The sequence below is a fragment of the Trematomus bernacchii genome, unplaced genomic scaffold (assembly GCF_902827165.1).
Source record: "Trematomus bernacchii unplaced genomic scaffold, fTreBer1.1, whole genome shotgun sequence".
Taxonomy (NCBI): Eukaryota; Metazoa; Chordata; class Actinopteri; order Perciformes; family Nototheniidae; genus Trematomus; species Trematomus bernacchii.
In genome coordinates this window covers 4,596,560-4,621,958 of record NW_022987547.1, presented here as the reverse complement: position 1 = coordinate 4,621,958, position 25,399 = coordinate 4,596,560, and the positions used below count along the sequence as shown (strand labels likewise).

Here is a 25,399-nt window from a genome sequence, read left to right as displayed (position 1 = left end):
AAGACAAAGCCAAAGAAAAAAGGATTTAGACAAGAGTCTGAATCAGATTTAAGTAAAGCTTATAACAATATACACTTTATCAGCCAACAACAGATCTATTACTTAATTCTGAACATGGGCATGCATCAGTGTAGGTGAAAATGTGTGTACTAGTTACCTGAAGGTCATTTGGAATATCTGTCCCAAGTTGACTTGCTGGGTTTTGTTGTTGTATCCATGCAGCATCTCACCAAACAGGGTGTCATTGAAGTGGACATCCTGCCGGGGGCACTTTGGTCCCTCACAGTTGTCTGACAGCAGGAGGCAGGAGCGCCCCTCCCCTGACAGTTTGTACTCCTGAACACACCTGAGGAGGAGGGAAAACATGTCTATATCTTGTATAACATGCAATGAATGTGAACATAAATATATTCAAGATAGTAAAAAGAAAAAATCCATCGCCAAAGGTGCCCTTACTTTAAAGTGAGTGCAAATCAATTGTGCTGATGGCATTAAGGGAAATGTACATTGCTGCAAATTGTATTTTGTTGCAGGCTTGTTCACCCTTTGTGTAACTTAGTCTTACGTTAAAGAACAACTATAAATGCCATTTCACATTGTGGAGTGAGAAACAAATACATTCTTCATTTTTCTTCATACTTCATAGTTCAATCATTACTGTACTGGGCCCATAATGGCATAAACATTAAGTGAGTTGTGACCTGGCATGATCAATATTATTAGATCTGCATGGTTATCAGTATCTCAAAACTCCTCTTGGATTTTCCTACACTACAGTTTTACTATTAGAAGAATAAATCCCCTCATAAATGACAGAAGTAATGAGAAAATAGAAAATGTGCTGCAGTGGTGCTAACAACATTTCTGCCGTGAAATCCCACTGACAAGCATGACACAAACAGCTTGATCCATCCTTCTTGGCGTATTACTGGTAGAAGTGTTGCGATAATGGTGTGAGAAATGATTTCTTGCCACACATTAGGAAAAAACACAAACTGTGGGGATGCCACAGTGTGACACCGCTGTTGATCAGCTTCCTAAGCCATCATTGCCACGGTATAACTGTTTTCAAATTGCAGATCCCTAGGGATTACTATCCCACGTGAACCAATTTAGTCCTAGAGAAGTTGCGCAAAAAAGCTTTTCCTAGCCCACATACAGTGTATCATCACAGTGGAACATGTGTAGGGTGAGGAAGAGGGCGTTTGAACTGTTTGGCTGAATAACGTGCAACAAATAAGAATGGTTCAGCACTCCATTTTTCATGTTGGAAAAATTGATCTTAGAACAGCAAACTCCCTTGAAACGTTTAAAAGCAAATTAAAAACAAATATTTTTAATATGGCTTTTAATTTGGGTTAACTTTCAATTGTCACTAGTATCATTGTCCATGTTTTACTGTATTTTATTTATGTTTAGCTTTTATTTTACATTTTATTTTTTAAATTGTTTTATTTTAAAAATATTAACACTGTAGATGTTTTATCTTGTTCTGTATTAATTTTTACATTATTTTAATATTGTTGTTATGTTTTCTGTAAAGCACTTGAGGCTGCTTTGTGCATAAAAGGTGCTATACAAATAAAGTTTATTATTATTATTATTATTATTATTATTATTATTATTATTATTATCTTTCAGATGTCTTTTTTTACTTTTAAACCACATTGAAAAATCCAAGCTTCTCAATTGTAGATTCTAAAAGTATTTGTAAAAGCCATCATAGTTAACCAGGTAATACTACAGGGTTGACTAATTGACATTGTAACACATTAATAGGATAAGTAAAAATGTTTATATAACATCTTGGGCAAATGTCTTTCATCACATTTGAATGGTATTTGCTGATTAAACACCACCATTTGCATATCTAATTTCCTTCATGTGGGTATTTGCCTGAGGAAGAGTCTGATTGAAATATCACTCACAAATACGATTCCATGAGCCGGCAGAAACCTTTCATTTTTTTTTCACTGTTAGTTATCCTCACCCGCAAAACATTAGCACGTTGCTTGAGCTAGGGTCATCTTCAAGGGGCACGAGCTGCTGGAGACACAGCTGTTCACAGCCTCCGTTGAAGCCATCCGTGCAGTCAATGCCCCTAGAGTAGTCATAGCAACCTGAGCCATCCTTCATTGGCCTCAGCCCCTCAGGACACTGCAGGAAAAAGAGAGACAGGGAAAGAAGGAGAGGTGGTGGGAGGGATGACGCGAGAGGGTGAGAAGGAAGGCATAAATTAGGGAGAGAGAAGAAGAGAGTAAGGCACGGAGGTCAGCATGTGCATTTTAATCAGGATGAGGCGGCACCAAGGGTGTAAAGATGGGAGAGATGAGAAATGGAGAGTGGGATATTGAGAAATTCATAGAAACATTTATGAAAGATGGCAATGATCTTATTTAATGATACAGCAAACGTTGAGGTCTTTATGTGATTAAAGATAAGAAAAGCTGGAAACTGGCAGCTTGGAATCGCCCTTATAGCTTGTCTCACTACTTGAGGTCTTTGTTTGCTTATTTCATGTCAGACACAAACTCCACATGTGTTTGTCTCTCCTGGTGAGACTCCACACTGACAGGTGGAAAAGAGTGGCAGGGGACGCCATGTTTATCAGAGGAGACATGAGTTGTCGACACGTTCCCCAGGCCAACATGGTGAGTAAGCAATGAAAAGGAAATCAGTTTGTCCCTTTTACAATGGAGAGAAGAATGGTATCAATTCACTTGAAATGTGTTTAAAGGAGAATAGTTATATATTATAAACATGGGCTTTGAGGAACAGACATATTTCAATTGCATACAGAGAGCCTCAAATGAGAGTATCAGTATCAATGAAGATCAGGCATATATTTACTAATATCACATTTAATTACTGTTTTCAGCTGTACTTCATCATTCAGTTTGAATGATTTTCAGCTTGGCATTGACACCCAGCAACTCCACACATAACACATCACATTTACCTGAGCATACACATTCTGGAGAGAAATCTGAAGGGAAACAGTACGTCCAAAGTTTATGCTGGCTAATTGATCGTGCAGCACTGAGTAGTTTTTTTTTCTTGTTAATTATACTTAAACCGGCATAATAAATACAAATTAAGCATGAATGCAAAAACAGCAGAATCATTCTATAACAAAGCTGAACTCTATTAAAATTATAATTTTGCTTGGAATTAATAACTTGTAGACTTAATAGCATACTGTTCAGGATTATCCATATTGGATGTTAAAAAAAAAAGAGATTGTTGCCCAAACAAAACAAGGAGGTTATACTTGACAAACTTTTCTGCTGGCACAGCTTTTGTTATAGAGGCATGTAAAAAGCTGTTATGGTCATATTTATTTAATATCCTCTTAAGGTGTTAGCATATGATTTAGTGTCTTAAAGAATTAAACATGAACTGTTGTGGTAGAGACAGCAGACTCAACCCGTACAGATATGATCAATTATATTTTATTGATATTGAAAAGAGCGATTGTTTCACTCAACGCTTCACCATACAGTACTAATTTAATGATTATATGGTATGTTCGTGACAGTGTCATATTATAGGTACTGCATGCATTTTAAGTACTACTGTCAAAGGTTCTCTAAAGACACGGAATAATCTGAAAGCTCTTACATCTCTTAATGCATGAGACATCTTCAGACTGTTAGCGAAATATTTACTACAAAGCTTCATCAGAATTCCCACACCGAGAACAGCGGTTGCTCGCATTATTACACTGATGATATATTCTGTTTCATTGCCTCTCAAAACATCACTCTGATGTGTTATTTCTGATTTTGCCAGTTCATCCCACTAGAGGCTCGAATGTGAAACAATTATATCTGGAAGATGTGTTGATGGTGCATTAGTGTCTTAAAAGAACAAGGGTGCAGAGAAGCAACATTCCACATCCAGGCGTTTTTGAAGTCGATTTCTCGCCTTGGAATAGCGTCTGGATTCACATATTGGTAATGTGCCAACACTGTGTCTGTCATGTTTTATATTGTATCCTAATGAGGGAGGCATTAGATTTCGGAAAACAAATCTTCTACGAGAGTGATTGAAACTATCAACAGTTCATTTTTGAAAAATCGCTCATATTTGAATATTTGATGGGTTTTCTGGCACTGGAATCCAGCAATCAATTTACACCTTCAGACAGCCATATGCTGAACATGTGTCATTTTTAATAACCAACACATCACTTTTCTCAGAGCGGCAAGTGCTGCTGTAATTTCTGTTTTGTGATGTGTTTATGTGATGGTTTTCTGGATTCAAAATGTAAAGAGACTCTTAAATTACATGGCAGTTTGCAGAACAGTGTTCATCACTTTCACTGACGGCCGCTGTGACTCATCTGCGAGTTCGTGTGTTATGTGTTTTCTGCGTGGGATTGATTGTGGGTGTGTGAGGCATGATGAAACAAAAATGATAGGTGTTTGTGTATTTCAGCTATTTGCAAAAAAATAAAGTTGGCTTGCCATTGCCCAAGGTTAACAAGTGTGCTGCATTTGAAATGTTCTGAGCTATTCTGCTATTCTGTGAGCAAAGATGTCAATCAGGAAACACAAAAAGAGGTTTTGAGACTGACTGACACGCTGTAAAGAGAGTACCCTGAGGTAGCTTTTGCAGCTCATCAGTGTATAAGGGTCAACAGGCAAGGGGGGACATTATAGGGAGGGGGTGTATGCCATTGACAGTTCAGTAACATCTCTGTATGTGAACATTTAAGCCTTCTGGGCAGAGGTATTGGACATCTCACTTTTATCTGGTATATATTTATAGTGTACACAAACCCTAAATAAGACACCCAATCTGTTGTAGGCTTTACATTTACAGATTGTCAATATATGCTGTATATGTCACCATAGCCCCAAGCTTTTATGATGTAACTTAAGGTCAGTGATTAACAGTTTAATCAGTTGTTGTCACATGTCATAAACACCACTGAAATATAGTTGGACCTCCACTCACCCTAATGTTAACCTCTTTTACCCCCACTGTGCCAGAACACATTTAATAAGATGTGGCGAGTATGTCTTCCTACCCTCCAGCATTGTTGTGACAGTCCAGACTGGACACAATTCAAATAATGTTCATACATTATAACTAACTGACAGATCATAAATGTTCCTGAGACCAGTAATAAACAAGATTTCCCAGGTAAGAAACCATGAGTCACAAAAGCAATTAAAGGCTCATATGGTGGGTTTTAATAACAGTTATGTAATGGAGGACAGGGAAATTAAGTCAGAAATGAGAGGAGGCAAATGAGATACAAAAGAGGATTGGGCAAGGGCTTTCCAATGTGAAATATATTAGAAAAACATGAATGTTATTACTGAGGCCAGGACAAGAGAAATAGGGATGTCAGCCTGGATGTCAGTTCTAGCTGTTTCACTTAACGCTTTTAAAGCTGCAGGAGTTAAGTGGGAACAATGTTTTTGTAGTGTTTTAAATACTGGGAAAACACTTTTCTGCCTGATACATTGTGAAGAGCTCTAGGCTTGATAACATCTGTTTCTGGGTGCTTGGAACGTGTAGAGAATGATTCCCCATTGTTTTTCCCATTGTTTTTTTTGTAAAATCTCATGAGCAACAACATACTGTATCAAACTGGAAAGCCTAACATTGCTAAATGTGAAACCTCCAAAGTCTTGAATCATGAATGCCCTCAGAGCAGCAGCTGCTCTCCAGTTATCAAGGCCTTTGCAAACAATCTCAAGCATGCAGACAGGGGACAAACTGGAGAGATAACAGGTGAGCTGAGGATTATGCGTTTTGACATTTGGAAGACCTTCACTTACACTCATGTCAGGCCTGAACGTACAGTATAGGCTTATATTTATTTTTCCAACCATATTTTTCTCTCTATTTTATAGACTAAAAATTACAAAAGCAGTTATTGGATATATCCTGATTCAGTTGTCAGCTTAGTCAAATGAGGGGTGACAGGTCATTGGACTGGTTAATGTTATCAAAAGCTATTGCCCAAAAGCTATTTGATGATCCACACGGTGATATGCAATCCACCACCAGTAGTGACTAAAAGTAATTAAGGGGTTATTTTCCTTTAATTATGATAATTATCTCTCTCAGAACTGCTACATTATGTTATCATATCCAGATCGCTATCTAATGAGATTGAATGATGGCTGATGGTTTTCACAAAAAGGCTACAAATGAATCCTGAAACAAGGTTACATCAGCTCTTTCTAGGCAGTAGAAAATGCATTTTAAACAATACAAAACAACATGTGAGCTATAAACGTTGAATTGTACATTGTTCGCATGTGTGAAATTGATAAAATCCCATGTGTTAAACATTTAAGGGAAAAGCTCTCTCGTCTCAGATCCATTGATTGTATTGCACGAAAGTGATGCTAACTTCCTCACCAGAACGGAATTGGAGCCATTCATCACACTGAGCAGGGAGCAGTGGGAATAGCTGCCTGTAATTCAGAATTGTCATGCATCACTCTACGGTTGAATGACAAGGACTTAAGGTTAGCCATTAGCGCTGGCCGCTGGCTACTTGCTCTTTCTGCTCCAACCACTCTCCAGACAAAAGGGCTGGGGGCGGTGGAGTATTTGAATTCCAGATACATTCTTTCAGTCAGACCTTGGATACTGATGCAAAGGCAGAGAGATCCTTTAGACACTTTTGGACAACACGGAAACAACTTTATTGACTTATAAGTTGTTACTATAATTACGTGAGAATACATTAAAATATAATTATATTCTGGCAGTATAGTAATGACTCATTATTGAATATGTTTAAAAGAAGAGGCATTAGAGCAGGGGTGTCAAACTAAATTTCATCGCGGGCCACATTCGCATAAAGGTTGCACTCAAAGGGCCGGTTGTAACTATATAAATATATAATATATATATAAAATGTATTATATTACATTATTGCCTTTGAATTGGATTATTATCGGATAGGATAATAACTTAGTAATTAACTACGTCTGAAAGCAGAAGTCCAGGGCAAATAATTGCAAGTCTCTTCAGTGCGCATGTCACAAAACGAGATGCATTGTGGGACATGTAATTTATGGGCAACCTGCTTCTGTAAAGTGGCATGTAACCGTATAATATTATATTCTTTGCAAGCTCTTGCTGGGCCACATAAAATGAAGTCGCGGGCCGGATTTGGCCCCCGGGCCTTGAGTTTGAGACCCCTGCATTAGAGACAAGTTTGGCTGTGTGTGTATTTATGTACACATTTGCAAAATAAATATAATATATTCAAGTATAAGGATAAATGTGATGGTTTAGCTGTTTACATGTTATCTTCTCTCTCTTGTACACCTGTTTGTCTGCTTTACATATACCATTAAGGGTTGAATGTGTATGAATTCTCTGGGGGGCAAAATATAAATGAGATTTGTATGACACCATTAAGTAGCGGAGCGGTGGTATTTAACTTCTGTATATGGGATTTAAATGATAAGGCATGTTTGAAGACATTGAAGAAAAATGAAGTAAAGTAAGTATGCATGAAATATGACTGCACATGTATCTTCTTGCACATTAAATACTGCACATATATCACATAAATGAAAGTTCACACATTCTGAATGAATGCTATTCATTTTCCTAATTACCATTTTCTATCATCAGCCTTAATCAGGAAATGAGCATAATCTATTGAGGACTCTGTCTCTTAATGATCTTGTCAACATTAAGATGCCAGATGTTCATACTTAGTGGCCAGAACACATTTGAAAGAGAGAAGAGATAGTGAAGGAAGTGTGACAGTGATCAAAGGACATTTTAACTGTACTGCCCAATGCAGCCTTTTGGATAAAACAGGACATTCAAATGCTGTAAACCACAATCAATAGAGATACTAAGGGACGACAATATGGATATAGGTAAAACATATGAAGATGTGCCCCAAATATTTTAGAAATACAATACACATACATGACTAAATCTAAACGTGGAGCTCTGAATCACAATGACGCATGTGGGGGGAAATCAAATACTCTAAAAGCATATTTGACAGCATCATCTAGTTTAGAGGTGGCAGAGATGCATGCCCTGCAGCACTGCTGATCAAATGGGTTAAATTAAGAACAACAGTTTTATTGCTGCAAGAGCAACGGAAACTTGCGAGGGTGCATTGCAGTCCCCTGGTGAGAAGAAGTCTCATCCCAGCTGTTCTTCATGTGAATTCATACGTAATCTTCAGTGAGGACGACACACACTTATCTGTCAGCTTTTCGGAATGAAGGCAAGAAATAGACTTTGCTATTTAAAATAGATTTAGCTGGTCTTCTTTGGATTTGATCCGCTTATTTCTTTGTGTGTGAATGGTTTACATTATGCAGGCATACAGGCTGGATATACATAAAAACAATCTGACTTGTTCTATTTTGCACTTCACTGTCTAACAGGATGATTTAATCTTGAGAGCTGATATTCACACGTATGCAAAGAGAAAATCGGCATTTTTGTGCTCAGTTAATCAGGTTAAGTCCATTCCTCACTATGGGGACCGACTGTATTTAAAGGCCATGTTGTCTCTATTGCTCTTCCACCTCTCTTTAGTGGTGTCAACACAACAGATGAGTATGAGAGTGAAGGATAGCTTTGTGGCAACTCCATCAGACTCCGCTGCTCTCAGCTCAGTTTAATCGCCAAAGGCATTTAAGAGCTGCTGTTATTTGCTTTCTTTGTTGATGAAGACAACAGTGACATTAGACATCAGTCTGTTAATGCTGGCTTATGTTGTTTTTTTTTCCAGGAAAGCAAATAAAGAGTACACAACCAGTAGTTTAAGTGTTGTCAAAGACAAAACGGTAACCTATTGATTCAAAGAGGATGCTTTAAATTAATCATTTAATTCACAAAATCTATAAGTGTCGATATATAGATTTCACTAAATTAGCTTCTGGCAGAAGAGATACAGAGATAAAGAGGGAGGGGGAGATATACAAATGCGCCGCCTTGGAGATTTCACTGAAGGTTATTACAACAATGGTAGCAATATACAAGAATTTACTGCAACAGGAGAGCAATAACTATTTTCTGCTCCTCTTGATATTTCAATTTTGCCACAAAGAAAAACAGATCTTATCTGTATTTCATGTCAAAAACGGGTCTAGCAACACCTCGTGAATTATTAAAAGCGAGAGGAAATTGAAATACTAATCTTTCTCTGGGTATCTAACCTGTTACCTGGGAATAAAGCCAGTGTGATTTAATTTTCCCTCTTAAGCCTGGGTTTGCAAAAAGGTGCTAGGAGCGTTAACCTGTGGGGGGGACTGCAGGGTGGCCGTTACATTCATGAAACCAGCCTTGGTGAGGATGGCGATATTGGCTGTAAATACCTTTTAGCACAGTGAAGAGCGACGGCCATTAGCTGGCTACACACAGGACTCACATGCACTCACATGCATACAGGCTGGAACAGCTACGTATACTAAGCATGGAGAAGAGTGGATTACGACTCACACAGAAGAAACATGACAACCTTGTTTGTTCAGGTAGATATTACACCCATATACTGTTAACATAGCAAATATCTGTTTCTGCTATATGTATGCTCTTAATATCAAATTGAGAACCTTTAAGCAAAAGCTTCAGTTGTTCACTGATGTTGATAAAACTGTATTTTCACCCATGCCATCTTTGATAACTAGTGACTGTTTACATTAGCTTATATCACATTTATTTGCTGAGCTTTAGTTTAACTATAATGCTGCAAATATTTGTTTATACTTCCCTCTTAAGGCCTCTTATTGAAATGTTTTCCATTATACACAGATCCTTACCCCCACCCTTGGCTGCAGCAGCGTTATGTGCATCTCAGTGGAACACTAAATGACACACTTGATCCAGTGTTTAACCAACAGAGTCAGGGTGGGAGGAGGAGAGAATTATTACAATTTGCTTTAAACCATAAAGCGTTGAATTTCAATGGTAATGAGGCAAACTGAGCAGTGCGGTGCAGCGGTGCGGGGGGGGGGGGGGGGAGTCATGATGCTCAGTGTCAGGAACACAGGACTGTGGGGAGATACAGGGTGGGGTAGGTAGAGGGCTTATAGTGCGTGAAGGTTTGCACAAAACTTTTATTTGGGTGGAGTTGCCATTCCTTCCTCCCTGCTGACTCTTTATGCAAACCGGAGGCAACCAAGCGTAAATCTGGCTCCACACTGACAACTCATCATTTAATTCCTGACTTTTGGAGTGTGCCACACATTGTAATAATGTCTCACATACTGGGACACTATAAAAGCGCCTTAAAATGAGATTGAAGAAAACAGTATCTGTCTTCTCTAAACTGCTATAAACTAATGGAGTTTGACGGGCCAAATTTAAACCTTCAGATGATGGTGGAAGTAAAAAAAATACATCTATGCCAACCCCGCATCTGAAACAACTTAAACAGAGATGTCCCAAAAGGCACATCAACTGATGAAAGATACGCTACTAATATCCTACCATCTGCTCAGCCTCTGAGTACGTCCATTAGGAAGACAGACACCGTAGCCGGATACAATAATATGCCATAAAGACAAACATTCCAGCATTTCTTTAAAGAAGAGAAACCACAGTATGCTGCCGCTGTCAAAGTTACACTTTAAAATGGGCAAACTACCAAGAAAAGCCATATTTACAACGTTTTGAAATTCACCAAGCAGCCCCAGGAGAGTTCAGAGAGCATCAACAATACCCCTTTCTCTCACAAACACAGCGGATAACACGGTACATTGACCACAGGTTCAACGAGAATTTGACCATTCATTCCACACCACTGGGTGAATGCTAGATTGTTCCTGCCGGCACAATCCTCATGTGTCAAATGAAGTTCCCCACACTGCTATGCTACTGGGTTGAAACCTAATTAAATATAACTAAATTCAAGTTCAAGTACTGTTTTGATCAAGAGAGAGTCATGGAAGATTTACTGCAGTGTCCTACCTTTGCTAAGCTTTTGTCTAGTTTCTGTTTGCTTAAAGGGATAGGTTGGATGTTTTGAAATTAGGTTGTTTGAGGTATTTTTTTCATAATCAGTGTATAACTTAGAGAAGATAATGGCTGGCAACCTTTCCAGTTTTAAGTAGCAGACAGGAATATTTGCATGTTAGGCAAGAAATGTATAGCTGTGGGAGGGGCCAGCAGCAAGACAAATACCGTATTAGCCAACCAAAATAAAATACATTTATAAAAATCAGAACCAGTTTGTGTATATCATTGACTAACACTATTTAAACATACATTATACATTGAGGATTCAAGCAAGACAATCGGAATTGCTGTCTTTATTTTGGATCTTATTAGTCTATGTTCAATTCTGTTTGTCAGTACTTTTATACTTGATTTGGTTTCTTTTTCTTTTTAAAGATTCATTTCTGAGTGTTACTTGCAAATTAAATTAAGGATTTTCTATATGGATAATTACAATATTCCCTTCTTGCTTAAGATGACTATTCAGAACCATTTGCACTGAAACATTTCGAGAAGCCATTATCCATTTCACAGAGTTGAAAGAGGTGCCTGTGATCATGGAAACAGCAGTGTTGGCTCTGATGTAAACCGCAACACGATGCTCAGTCCTATCCAGCACATTGCCAGTGTGATGTCTGATTTGACCAACTGGTGTTTGATGAGGCAAGAGATGAAAAGGAAGAGTGTGGTTACAAAAACATTGCCTGACTGAAATTGCTAACCTGCCTTAACAACAGCTGTTGTTATAAACTGAGGTTAGAGAGTACAATAATAAACCACCTGTCATCCTCTCTGGCTCCCAGGCAGAACATGGAATAAGCAATGTCTCCAAAACGTCCGCACTGCCTGAGACTAAAATGTAATTCATTGCAAATGTATTTCAACTGTCTTTAGAGCAGCAGACAGCCTTGAGGGACTGGCTGTGATAATGGATGTTAAACCCTGCGTGTGGCGTGTCACTGCTCTGTATTAGCACCCACTCTGACAGGGGTGGTTAAAATAACACCAACCCAAAAGAGCCAGAAAAGGAAAATAATACCACTGTGTCTGTGATCCTTGAAGTTAATCTTTGAAGTCTAGGCTTTGTCAATATTTTTGTCTGGGTATTAATGAGCCACACACAGAGGAGTGATACTGTTCGGAACCATTTTATACTTTCTAAAAGTGGGAGCTGTGGTTAAATATTTCCATAGTTATTTTGCTTTTTCTTTATTCAAGGTTGTAATTCCTGACAGTCTTTTGACTTGGTTCAGCCACAGCAAATGGTCAAAGATGAGAAAAAACAGTGTGTGTTTTCCATGAGTTCATGGCTGTGTGTGAAAACTGTTAATCAAATGTGTCACAATACGTCCAGCGGCTTGACGTGGTAGAATATGACAAAAAAAATCATAATCATTTGAATTTTGTACACACTCTCTCTCTCTCCATGTCTACTTATTTTCATTCATCTTAGCTGCATATATTATTGACCGGTTTCATTTTAGTATGCAGCTCATAGGGGATGCAAATGCTCCTACACTTCCACTGTGAAATTACATTAAACACGGACCAATAGGGATTTCTCTGTAATTATCCGCTATTACAAAATTGGTTTGAAAAATAAGAAAATCAATTTATACATGTGATGATTTCCTGGTAGAATAAACTAATGCTATGCAGAATTAAAAAGGCTACAATTATCCATATTACAGGTGCTTTTGTGACACGGAGGAAGAACACCAAACAACGCCAGCAGGGTTGTTATTAGGAGTTGTCTTATTTTCAGGAAAACAATAATGAACATTCTGTCAATAAGTATGGAAGAAGGAGGCATCTACCACTATATGGAGGAAAAAACACATATCTTAGTCACAAAAACAAGCCACGAGCTATTACACATGTCAAAGGTGGCTTGGTTCTGATAAATGATGGGGAAAATGAGTCAGGCTTATTAATATGGAGCAGTAGTCATGGTAACACAGTGGGAGGTAAATTGTGGGTGATGATTGCAGAGGGAATGAGCAGAATAAGTGGAATTGCAGGCCTATAGAAAAGGCTTAAAACGTTTTAAGTGCTATGTAAGTATTACGTTTATTCTACAGAGTCTATCAGACAGAAGAAGACACTGTCAGAAGAAAAGGGGTTCCTTGAAACTGAACAGCAATAATCTCTGTCTTTCTGTGTGTGGGTACCCACTTCACATATCTCTAAAACTCTTCATCCGATCTACTTTGCACTTAGTAGGTGTTTGGACCCAAAGCTGCGTCGAATGTGCTGCAATTAGGACACGAAACACGTTCAATAATAATACACTTTTAATAAAGAAGCTAATAGCGCTCAGCGTGGCTTCAGGGCTCTGCGGTCTGAGTCGATCATATCTTTGGCAGCATGCCTTCACAGGCCACAGCTTATTGACTTGTGCTGCTGGATAGACTGTAGTTACCTCGGTGCTGGATATGATGTTAATAATAATGAAGCAAACACTAATAACTTCACTGTAGGCAAAATAGCTCAACCTTACCTTATTACTGCAGTGGTTGTCACAGCAGGTGTTTCTGACTCACTAGCTTCAACTTTGGTGTGTGACACACATATGTCATGGCATCAGGGATCATTTCGGCAGCTTAGACTTAAGACAAACATACTTTAGTTATTTCTATCCATAGTTTAGTTTCGTAAAGAATCTAAATGTTTGAGTCAAATTCAAGCCTAAAAAAAACTAGTATAAACGCTTTTTATTTTTTTATTTTACAGCTATTTTTCAATCTCTAACTCTTGTTGATTCTACATAAGATTTTATCCTTTTCCTTATCATTAAACCATTCCACAGAACAGGCAGAAATAGTGTTGTAGTATTGTCAACAGAAGGTGTTCTTTCGTGAGGAGAGGCATTTTTTGGTTCCAGTTAAAATATAAGGAAAAACAAGAAAATAGCTTTATCCCTGTTTGTCTTCGGTTGACACGAACAACAGAAATAACCGTAAATGTATAGCCCTGTCCAAGCTCTCAATGAGCCAGCAAACAATCTACTCACTGATGCCACTTTACCAGGTCCTATTGGTCCAAATGTTATGAATATAACTGCCCCACCATAGTAATCACAGTGACGGTTTTGGTACTTGAAGAGTGTTGCTTGTACCCTGACCATACTGGAGCAGAAAGTGTCATTTTGTCCACGTCTGTGTACAGTTATTACAGGGGAACACACAGCAGTGTGAGTCATTAGAGCTTCTAACCATAGGTCCCATAGTGTCCATACATACACTAAAAATCCTAGTAACACCAAAGCATACTAATTATGGCTATAAACAGAACATTAAATATAATAGATTGCTTGCAAATAGCACACAAGTCAAACTAGGATACAGCAGATGGAAGGCACATTTAATGAGTAGCATTATCTTGGGAAAGAAACATTAAGAAGAGGTGATTATGTAAATGAATGCATTTTAGAACTTATTCGATACTTAATCATTCTTGTTGCTGCAAAGTCCTGCAAGGACTACTGAGCAGCACATGCACTGGTCATTATTTGAACAGCTTACATATGCTGGCTCATTCTGTTAGTTTGATTAACCATTTTAGGGCAATAGGCTATGTGTGTCAAAATGTCTTATTCTGATTCCTGAAATATGCCTAAAATCTAAGGGAAAAGCTGGAGCGTAGTGATGCAACAATGAATGGGACATGACACGATTGAAGCTATTATGACCAAACAGTTTTTATGAAGCTCCTGTCTCTATCTAGACTCAAGGCTTGGATCTAGCAGTACTATCATGGCTTTAGTCTGCTTTTCCACTGAAATTGGTTGTCAACACCCTCTGAGCTCGGCTAGCTAGTTAGCTTCTACAACTCAGTGCCAGTTCAGCTGACAGCAGGCTGACAGATGAAAAGTGTAACTACTAGGCCTTTTATCAGTTGGTCTCTCACTGGAAAGCACATTTCTCTCTCTCACACACAGATACACATAACCCCTTTACTCCCGATTGCAATGATATTATACTTCTAATCCATCCAATTATTAACATAGAACTTTAACACTGGCCCAGAGCTGAGTTTAATGTGCTCTAGTTAAAACAATAAAGAACACTATTTAATTAGTGTGTTTAACTTGTTAGTTTAGTTTATTTGTTTATAGTATCGTGGACAGTCCCCATTGATCAACTGTCACAAAAAACAGTAAATGGGGCAGCTTTAGCCAACATTGCTAATTTCCAGCTGTTGTCCCCGGCCAGATGATAATGGACACCCTTAAAATCACAATACATCCACAGCATTAGTTATAAAAAAAGGATGAAAGACAAGTAGATACAGGCGAAAGGATAAACGAGAACAATAAAATGCAAACAAAACACATTACTATATACATGTCACATACTGTATAGCAGAAACGAGGGGCAACATCCATGATCACAACATGTAACACACACGCCATATCCAACACAGACTAGTGTGTGGAGGTGTAGTTCTCAGTGAACCATGTTTTTAAGCAAGATGTAAATGTGGTAAATGTATGTATGTCTTTGATTTGAGTGGGTAGAGAGAAAGTTAGCATATAATCTAGAAGCAAAACCAGCATATGGCATCCGCCTTCACTTACCATGCAGCCAGATGAGTCTGTCTGTCGGTCAGTCACACACTTGAAGTTCTTCTTACAACCACCGTTGTCTTTGGAGCAGTCACGGACAGGCCCAAAAGACTCCAGAAGGTCTTCTACTGTCTCAAAGTAAGTAGACATCATGGCTTCTTCCCTGGAATGGAAAAAAAGTTGTATACATTTTTTACAGTGTGAATAAAGACACACTGGTACAAGTAATGACAAGGACAAAAAGAATGCTTGAGCAGCCGAACATCCCTCACCACCTGGAAAGCTGTCTCTCATGACCTTGCTGTTAACCTTGCTGTTTAGTGCAATTAAGAAGCTAGTAATGCTTGTATATAGTGTGACAAAATCGTTGACTGTTGGTGGCTTTACCCTTCCTCCTACTATTAATGACTACTTGTGATGTTCCCAAGCTCATGTTTTATTTCATAAAAGGTTATGAGTCAGCTTTAATGGCTGGATAGTAATACATAGTATACAATAACGAACATTTACAATGACAGAGCTGTTATTGAATAGCCTACAGCAGTGACCATCAACTTGTGGCCCGCCAGACATTCTCATCCGGCCCGCACGGCGGGGGTGACTGTGGCGTTGGCGAAGTGGTTAGTGCGTTCGCCCCCCACTCATTTTTTTTTTTACAACGTCTCGTGAGTAATGTGCAGTACCGGAGTCCAGCAGAGAGGCAGCAGCTGCGGGACAGTAGACTGCATACTGCGTAGCCTTCCCTGCCCTGAAGAAGAAGTGATCCTTCGTTAGCGTGAAGAGTCTGCTTTATGCGCTCCGCAGCAGTAGCCCCGTTGCGAGGCTCCGGCGACTTCACAGTACATGCACCCCCCCAACAGAGTCCAACAGAGAGGCAGCAGCTGCGGGACAGTAGCCTGCATACTGCGTAGCCTTCCCTGCCCTGAAGAAGAAGTGATCCTTCGTTTGCATGAAAAGTCGGCTAAGCTTTATGCGCTCCGCAGTACCTGAGCGTGCTCCACTAGCGCACCCCTCCCCGGTCAACAACTTCAAAATTCTGGGCTATATATAAAAATCGCTGGCCCGCGAAAGTGTCTATTGGATAAATGTTGGCTCTTGGACACACGTAGTTGGTGATCCCTGGCCTACAGGAATGCTTTATTTTTTCCTCCGACATGACAGGTCTTTTGTGAGCTTAGTTTTGTGACTGGCAGTACAAAGGCAAACCGTTCTAAACCTAATCCAATAGTAGTTTCAAACTGAGTGTATTGTGCAATAACAGGCGTTTAGCCTTTTTAAATGAGCTGTTTTAAAACTTTCACCCAAATGATGAATGCAGGGCTTTGTGCTGGTTCATGGAGGGTCATGTGTGAGACTAATTGGTGCATTGGCAGTAATTTGACATGTTTGTCACGGCAGTTTGATGGAGAGCCTAGGGAATCACCACTATGCATCAATAAACTCTCAGGACCCGTCCAAGGCCAATGCATTCAGGCCCGCCTTTACTGGCAAGGTAAAGGTGACAGCAGAATAAGAACAAAGGAAAACAAATAAATGCACACACACTTAAACATGGACACAGGGAACAATAAGTACATTTTCCTCAATCTCATACTCATAATTTATTTATGTATTTATTTAGCGTTTTGACATAATAGGATACCATTTGAAGTAGGTTTTTCATTTGTGGAACTCCATAGAAGGATACTTTATCCTGTATTTTATAAGATCTGAGTTTATTTATTCAAATGCCATTTATTGTTCATTTTTACAGAACTTAGTGTGTGTGTGTGTGTGTGTGTGTGTGTGTGTCACTGTCAGAAACACTTCCTTTGGACATAAATCATTACAAATAACAGAGGAAAGTATCATTTCCAATAGCCATGTCTTTGTGCTTTCTTCTGAGAAATGTCAGCTTGACCATGCTGTATAGCTCAGCTGCTGCGTTCCCTTCAGCATGCTGAGCCATGCCCATACACTGAGCTCTGCATGCCCGCTGTCAGAGAGAACCAAGGGGTAAGCAGCCTCTGTGTTTCTCTTTGCAAAGAAACAAAAGCACTGTCTGATGCAATGGGGCCGCAGAGACCACAGTGTGTTGTGATGGTGACTCGACTCTACAAACAGCAACAACATCTTGAATGATGGGAGGACAGATGCCCTGCTGAGCGCTGGATTTTTTTTGTATTGTCACTGTCACTGTTCTTCTAAGTCTTTTCCTCTGTTTACTTGGGTTGCTTACAAGGCAATGGCGGGGCCTCCGAACGCAATAATACAGCCATCAATGTTGCTGTTTATTTCATTAACATGTTAAATGTGCAAACTCTTTACAAAGTGGATACAAAGTACCACAAAGTCATGTTTTGCAAAGTTACTTCAATGGACAAAGATTGCAAAGTGAACTCTTATTGACTTAGCCTTTACTGTCAAATATGTTTCTGAACATAATTGTACAGTGACCTTGTCATTGGCTTTAGGCAAAGATGAAAGGCAATGTATTACAATTCATCAAAAAGGTATGAATACTCTGTGCAGTGCATTAGTAAAAAACCTTCAGAATTTCATATCTTACTAATTTAAGCAGGGATGTGTTCCAGGTAGATGTGGGCCGTCACCTCCCTCCCTTTTCAATTACAATATACTATCTTTTTTTCCCCTTTTCATCCTGTCTGCCCATGTGTGATCAGCATGTGGAATGCTGTTTAATAAATCACGGTTTTCAGCAAGGTATGCTTTATTTTTAATATTTAGAACTTATAGGCACACCCCACCGTCATTTGCACATCTTCCTTCTGTGAGCTCACATTGGAACTGTCCCCTTTGAAAAATCTAATTTGTACACTCTGCTGTGCTGATGGCAAATTGCAGTGTCACACACACTGGATAAAATGATATGTGTACCAAAAGAGCACAGACAAGTAACATATTTTTCCAAAATGTGTGTATATTCAACGTTGTTAATGCTAAGGAGTTTCTTTTATGTTCTTTGTTGAACAAAAGTATATGGGAGCTCTCTGGCTAACTGTGCTTTTGTGTTTTGAATGGTAACCTAATTAAAGTAATGGTCCATTTGATTCGAGCATTCATTTGAATGACATTCACTAAACAGGAAAACATTTATTACAAAAAGGATTTAGTATGTTTACCACATGAGCGAGAGTGACAATGTTTAGCATACCATCTTAAAACAAATATGAAACAGTCCTTTTGTGTAAACAATCCTATTCAACTTAACCTGTTAAGCCCTGAGCCTGTTTTTCAGGTCTCAGGCTCGAAAATGACATTCCCAGAACAAATGACCATATCTTCCCTTCTAAAAGGGTTAAATTAATAATCTTTTTTCTCAAAGTAATGATAAACCTGTGAGTTGGATGTAGAAAAGTCAGAATCAATATAGATGTTTTTTATTTTAAAGAAAATTCAGATTTTACATAGTAAAAAACTGTAAATTATAGTGTCCGTCCAAAAATTCTTTTTTACTTATAGTGAAAACCACCCTTGGATGATGGGTTAGTAGACTAAAAGCTTTAGGAATCCAAAGTACAACATATAATAAGTACCCTGTATCAAGATTGATGCAAAACAAGTGACATTTGACCTTTTTAGAGAGGTTTAGCCAAAACCACCCCACCTCTGAGGTGATTTGGGTGAAAATGTTTTTTTTTCCATATCTCTGGCCCCCCTTGCTCGATTTGGATGGTTGACACCTCTTTCTGACCGTTAGAGCCAATAGAATCGAAGGGGGAGGCTCCCACACACACACGTTGTGAAGAGAAATGGTGGGGGCTGCGCGCATGTAAATGTGCAGCAGAGTGGAGCTATCTCTAGCTCTGGCATTTGGAAACGAAAAAGCAGTTTTATTGCTTATGGATTATCAGAAATAATTTCATAGAGGGCACAGATACATTGGATTAACCTATGGATTAACTGCAGCATCGTTTTTTTATCGTTTTAATGCCATTGAAGACCAGTTTTGACCAAGGTAAGCCATGTTAGCGTTTCTAGCTACCTAGCTCCACATGTTATGATGTACACTTTCGTTTATAGCGTCGCAAATGTTTATCACTGAGTGTTGAGGTTTTTTACACAGATTCTGTGTCTCCAGGAGACCAAAAACGAGTGGTTGGCTGTGCATCTAGGATAAGTAATAAGGGAGTTATTGTGAGTTTAGTTGCAGAGATAGGTTACATGTTTTTCGCTCGTGGCTAATTCAGAGGCTGAGTGTTAGCATTGTGGGTTTTTTTTGGAAAAAAAAATTAAAAAGATCAGTTAGCTGAGTTTCTTCCCGTTACATGGATATAAAACATTGATAGTTTATTAAATGAACATTCCCTCATACACTGTTTCCTGCAAGATGTTGCGGCAGTGCCCCGGTACCGGGGTCTCTCGGGCTTAACAGGTTAAACATTTCAATATAATTGAAGTATCGCCTTCTGTTTGCTGCAGATAAAGCAATATTTCATGGTTCCTAATAGAAACTGGTGATGTAGTTCTGGCAGACCCATTATGCATGTTAGTATTCTTGTCACCCACTCATTTCCAGCACTCACATTTGATGCACGCATGCAAACCTTCAAAGTCAGATTTCTTTCTGACAATATATTACAGTTCACTGTTTTGGTGGCCCATCCATCAACCCATTGACCCATCAATACATCCATCAACACATCCATCCTTCCATCCATCAATGATAGGTCTCTTTTCCAAACCGTGTTGCTACTGTACATTTCACCCTATATTCAAGACCTCTGCTCTCTCCTCTTTGGTAGTTCTGGCACATCACCAATGGGCCTTAGACTTGGAAATATTGATGTGTCACATTGACACTCATTTGCAAACTGTCTGATGCATGCCTCTGTATCCTCAAGGAACTGGGCGGTCTCAGGACCTCAGCTGAGCCCTGTCGAATATCGAAAACAGAATGCCCACATTCGATGCTTGACTTTATGCCACAAAAGGGAAACACACTTCCCTATTCAACATGAATGATTATAATCTTGGGTCAAACCTACTGGTAAAATGTTTCAGAGCAAAAGGACCATGCAAGCCAACAAGTGGAGCTCAGTGCAATATCCACTGGGTAAAGGCTAGATTTTGCTTGGCAACATAAACGTGCCCTTAAAGATGGAATATAATCACTTTCTTGGGAAGCCGGCTGATTTCAGAGGTGCTAACTCAATTCAGTGGGGCTCATTGCTTTGCCTGTGGATCCACACTCCTTGATAGATGATGGAAGTCTTATTTAGGAATTGTCCATGGTGAGACATGCCAGGGAGGTGTGGAACTACAGAAAAATCACCAGCTGGCTGCAGCACAGTTATTATTTTCCTGATGGATGGGAGGGTTTTCATAGTGCAGATACATAACTATTAGAGTTGTTTGTTTTGAAGTTGCTAAGCAACAATGGCTGGTAAACTGTCACGGACAGCGGCTGTGGTCACAGAGGAATCCCACAGCAACACTATACTCTTGAAATTGAGCCTTTCACTGAAGACTGGACAACATTAGCTGGATTTGATATTGATAGTCAGACATTCATGTTACAAATGGGACAAGCTTTGTTATGAATACCAGATCGAGTCTACAATGTCTGAATCATTCTTGATTTGATAACAGCTAGTTTAAATAATGTCTGAGGATTAAGATATTTGTGAATCAATGAGACACAGATAATCAGAACACTCTTGTTGATTAGACCTATTATCTACTGGGTATAATTTGTCAGGATAATGTATATATTTTCACAACAGAAACTGCAGTATTTATGAAGATTATCTTCATCCAGTATCATCTGTGTCTTAGACAGGTAGAGACTTACCCTTTCTCAAACTGATCCAGATCCACCAAACCCAATAACCGTGGAGTGTCTTTGGAGGGCACATTGCATTAAGGGGGAGGGTAGAGAATCAATAAACAGCTAAACTGTGGCGTGCAGACTTTACACTCACACAGGAAGCATCAGGCAGCATGAATATTAAACCTATATTTGATTGTTCAACTGCTGAGTAATTGTATGTGTATATGCATTGTATATGTATCCCTAACACAATCAGCTTGTGCTTTAAAGTACGTTGTGTACACAAGGAAAAGGGGAAGGGCGAGGGGTCAGGTTACAATTGAGACTAATATTGATGTTAAAAAATCATTTTCTGTTTGTATTTGTAGATCCCAAACCTCCTTTCTATGATTTAGTAACTGCCTCTGCCTCCTTCTTACCACAAACACAAAGGAATATTGTGCTGTCATTGTATTGTACCACAATCTTAAAAGTTCATTCTCTGTCTCAGGTCCCGCAGGTCTTATTCTTCTTCTCTTTATTTGGCAACTCAATTTCTTCTGAATTAGACAGGCAACACATGGCATTCTGTGCATCAGTTCTTTCTGGCAGGCACTCAAAGCATTGACAAATGACTCCTTAATTCAGAGGAAAACAGAGGGTGTAGAAGGTGAGGCAGACCAAAATAATGGGTTGCCTCAGATGTGAGGTGCATGCTAACAGACTCGCCTTCTGGATAGAGGGAGTTGAAGATGTAAAAAAACAATCAATTCCAAGATCCCTGTTGCAAGACAGTCCAGAAGGAGGGAAATTGGGGAAACAAATGATGAGGAAAACACGAGAATAAGGATATTGGAAAGTTTCTTATAATGTTTAACACAATAGTAAATCATTGCAAAGAGTGCTTGAAATATAGAGTAAAAGGTTGACTCGTACATAAAGGTGTATAGCGGAGAAAATAACAATATATAATAGCCTTCCTCACGTAGTTACCAAACAGCATGCTTATATCATGTTTCTTTTACAAATCATTTGCTAATCAAGATCATCTCTTTTGGCATTGTGACTGTCGCTTGACCCAGAAGCGCATTGGTTGCATCTAAACACTGACTAATGTACTTGTTATTAATCTCCCTCTCTGCCTCTTGCTTTTCCAGATGATGAATGACCAGGCGATGCTGCCCAAAGTTAGAGCGCTGCTCCAGCGTGATTACAGAGCCCGTTATTGGTCTGCCCCTGCACTTGATTAATGCTCTTGTTCCCGCTCCCCACAAATATGCTGACTCTCATCAAGCTCTGTCGTCATTGAATAGAGTGCATTTTTTTCAGCTTGCCGTAATCACTGAAGAAAATCTAGTGGGCGAAGAAAGCAGGTAAACCATGGTCAGAAAGTACAACATATCCCTTCTTTGAGTTGTAATCTTTTGTGGATGGACGTTAGGAGTAAGAGGATGGGGATTTATGTACTTTATTTTTCTAGCTGTTTCTTGCGGTTGCATAGGCAATGGCACATGTTGATGGTTCACTTGATCGCAGTGAGTCAGGTCATTAATCATCAGTGTGGGGTGTCAGTGGATACTGAGGAATTTTAACAGAAACGTATTGACCAAAAATACTCGACTTGTCGCTCAGTTACGAGTGGCTGAGTTATGGGGTGCTTTAATGTTCATGAAGTATTTGTTGACACATTGGAATTGGTTCAAAAATAAGCAGCAGGAACGCAAAGCTCATATTGATTCAATTTAAATCACTGCTAGTGGGAAAGCGAGTCAGAGAACTCATTCGTCAAATATGACAATTTGATAAAATGTCTAGGAATATAAATAATTGACTGAGGCTCAACTTCTCCACTTTACAGTTGTTGACGCAAACATTATTGTATAGTGCAAGTGCAAGGTAAGCTCACATTTCACACATTATAATAATTGTTCAGCATATGCTATGGTTCCTTGTTTTTCAGCACAACTGGGAAAGAAAATGCGCAGTTATTGGTCAGTTAACTACAGCAAACACTTACACAGCAAAACAGTACAATATTATGTCATGCTTTGCATTCTGTTCGGGGTTCTGCTGTAATGAAAAGAGGGCGAATATTTATTTTTAACAAAAGGTGCCGTCAAGGCCACTATTTACTGGAGGCTAATTCACACACACAGTCCATTTGTGTTTGGCGTAATGGCAATGCATTATCCACTCAAATAATTGCAAATAGACAAATAAAATAATTTAAGACTTTCATTTACTGATTAATGAATGAAGGAGGTTTAAAATGTGCTTTGTAAAGAATGTACTGATTGTCTCAATTCGTACAAAATAAAATCCCTTTTATAGAAGCAATAAAAACAGCATTATGTGCTGAACTATGCAAAAGCAGAAGCTCTGATTTTATTATTTCGACCCAATGTTTCCCTTTTATGTTTCCTGTATTTAAATAAGGCTTCCAGTAGAGTAGGGACATTCACTTGAATTAATCTTCCTCTACCGAGTCTGGCTTTAAATGCCAGGGGCTATGATTGCAAAGTCATTAAAGTGTAAACATAATGTAAACAAATGGATACAATCTATGAGATAGAGCTTGGCTTTATATTCCGTTTTTCTGTAATGATGGCAGCATTTTATTCTTTTGTAGGTAAACAGTAACACAAGCTGATATATTTCATGTGAAGCCTGTGTCAAGAAGGCCATTACCAGTAATGTGTAGTGAGAGTGAAATCATGGAGGCACTTTCTATTTCACACAGGTCTTACCCTCTGATTTGCTCTGCACACTCACCCCTGTGGAGCAGGGAACTGACATTTGCATTCACTGCTTAAGCCTATCAGCCTAAAACATGATCACCTGTGGTCAAGGTTGACCTTGCGGATCTGACAAAGCACTGCCACTATGTTTCAAAATGTGCATAAATATAAAAAAACAAACAATCTTTATACGAATGCTGTGATTTAATAGCTGCAAAACAAATCAATTCATTTCAATTGAAAAAAAAGTTGTAATTGAAAACGGCAAAAAGCAAGGTCTGTAGAATTATCCAGAGACTAACCAAAAGTGCATTTTCAAAGTTTTAAGCAGCATACTATTTTATTTTACTACACTGGACAAATAATACTGAACTTACAGAATACTTAAACATAGTGTGTGCTGCCGAAAGAGGCACTTTTCTTTGAAAATACACCATGTACCTGATAAACATCTAAACATACTGTGTGCATTGGTGCTTATAGTGTAGTCTACATGATTCAAGTTGTTGATGTTGATAAAAACAGAAAAAAACATATCCACTTACAAACTCAGCTTGGTTAAGCTAACACTTACCTTGACACTCACTTTTTTTATATACAATACTTTCCATTGGATTCTAGCCAATGGAGCTGGGATGCATCCTGTTAAGTGCACAGCTACAGTGCATCTCACCATTTCTCGCACACACATGTCTATTAAGACTGACTGATTGTGTCAATGCCTGCATAAACACTTTAGGAAAGTGCATTAGCGAGAAACTCCATAAACAAGACTTTGTTCCACACAAATGCTGGGTAATGAGATGTCTGCATTATTCATGACAATCTGAAGGATCCTACTGTATGTTACATAAAAGTCTCATCAAGCAAATACAAATCATGAACTTATTATTCCAATTAAAACCAGCTTTTAAATCAGTCATTCAATCTGCATTTCTTCTAATTGTAATGAGTTCTTATTTTTATCCTGGTTTGATGTTGTTAAATCGTGTTTTATCTCTCAAAAGCTCAAGTCAGTTAAAGTGGACCTATCATGCTATATTTGAATAATATAGTGTAGGACCATACCTATATAAGGCATATTTATACTTTTTTTTTTTTTTTAAATACCAAACAGATCATGCATTTTAGCCATGCCTCATTTTGCTCAATTTGACATTTTTTAGCTCTTTAGTTGCAAGGGCAGATTCAGTGAGAACAGCACCATCTACAGGCCTGGCATATGTACTACAGCGTCTCCAGCGCTTTCGAACGGCAATGGCCGTGGCTGTCTCCTCCTGATTGGTGGAGTTGGCCCAATAGTCGTAGCGCCACTGTCCTGACGTCAGGACAGTGTTCAAATCTGGATCAGTTTTTATCAGATCCGTTGCAGCCCCTTTTTTAGAGATT

The 25,399-nt window shown here is 38.8% G+C and overlaps 1 protein-coding gene across 1 annotated transcript in view; it reads right to left on the bottom strand.

Annotated features, from left to right (window-relative positions):
- Positions 1-25,399, bottom strand: part of LOC117476589 (astrotactin-2-like) — a 252,926-nt gene that overhangs the window by 80,796 nt on the left and 146,731 nt on the right. The window contains exons 11-13 of the mRNA XM_034123245.1: positions 15,533-15,683; positions 1,991-2,157; positions 158-346 (exon numbers count right to left, since the gene is read on the bottom strand). Coding sequence (XP_033979136.1) covers positions 158-346; positions 1,991-2,157; positions 15,533-15,683 — 507 coding nt within the window. The remainder of the gene's footprint in view (positions 1-157; positions 347-1,990; positions 2,158-15,532; positions 15,684-25,399) is intronic.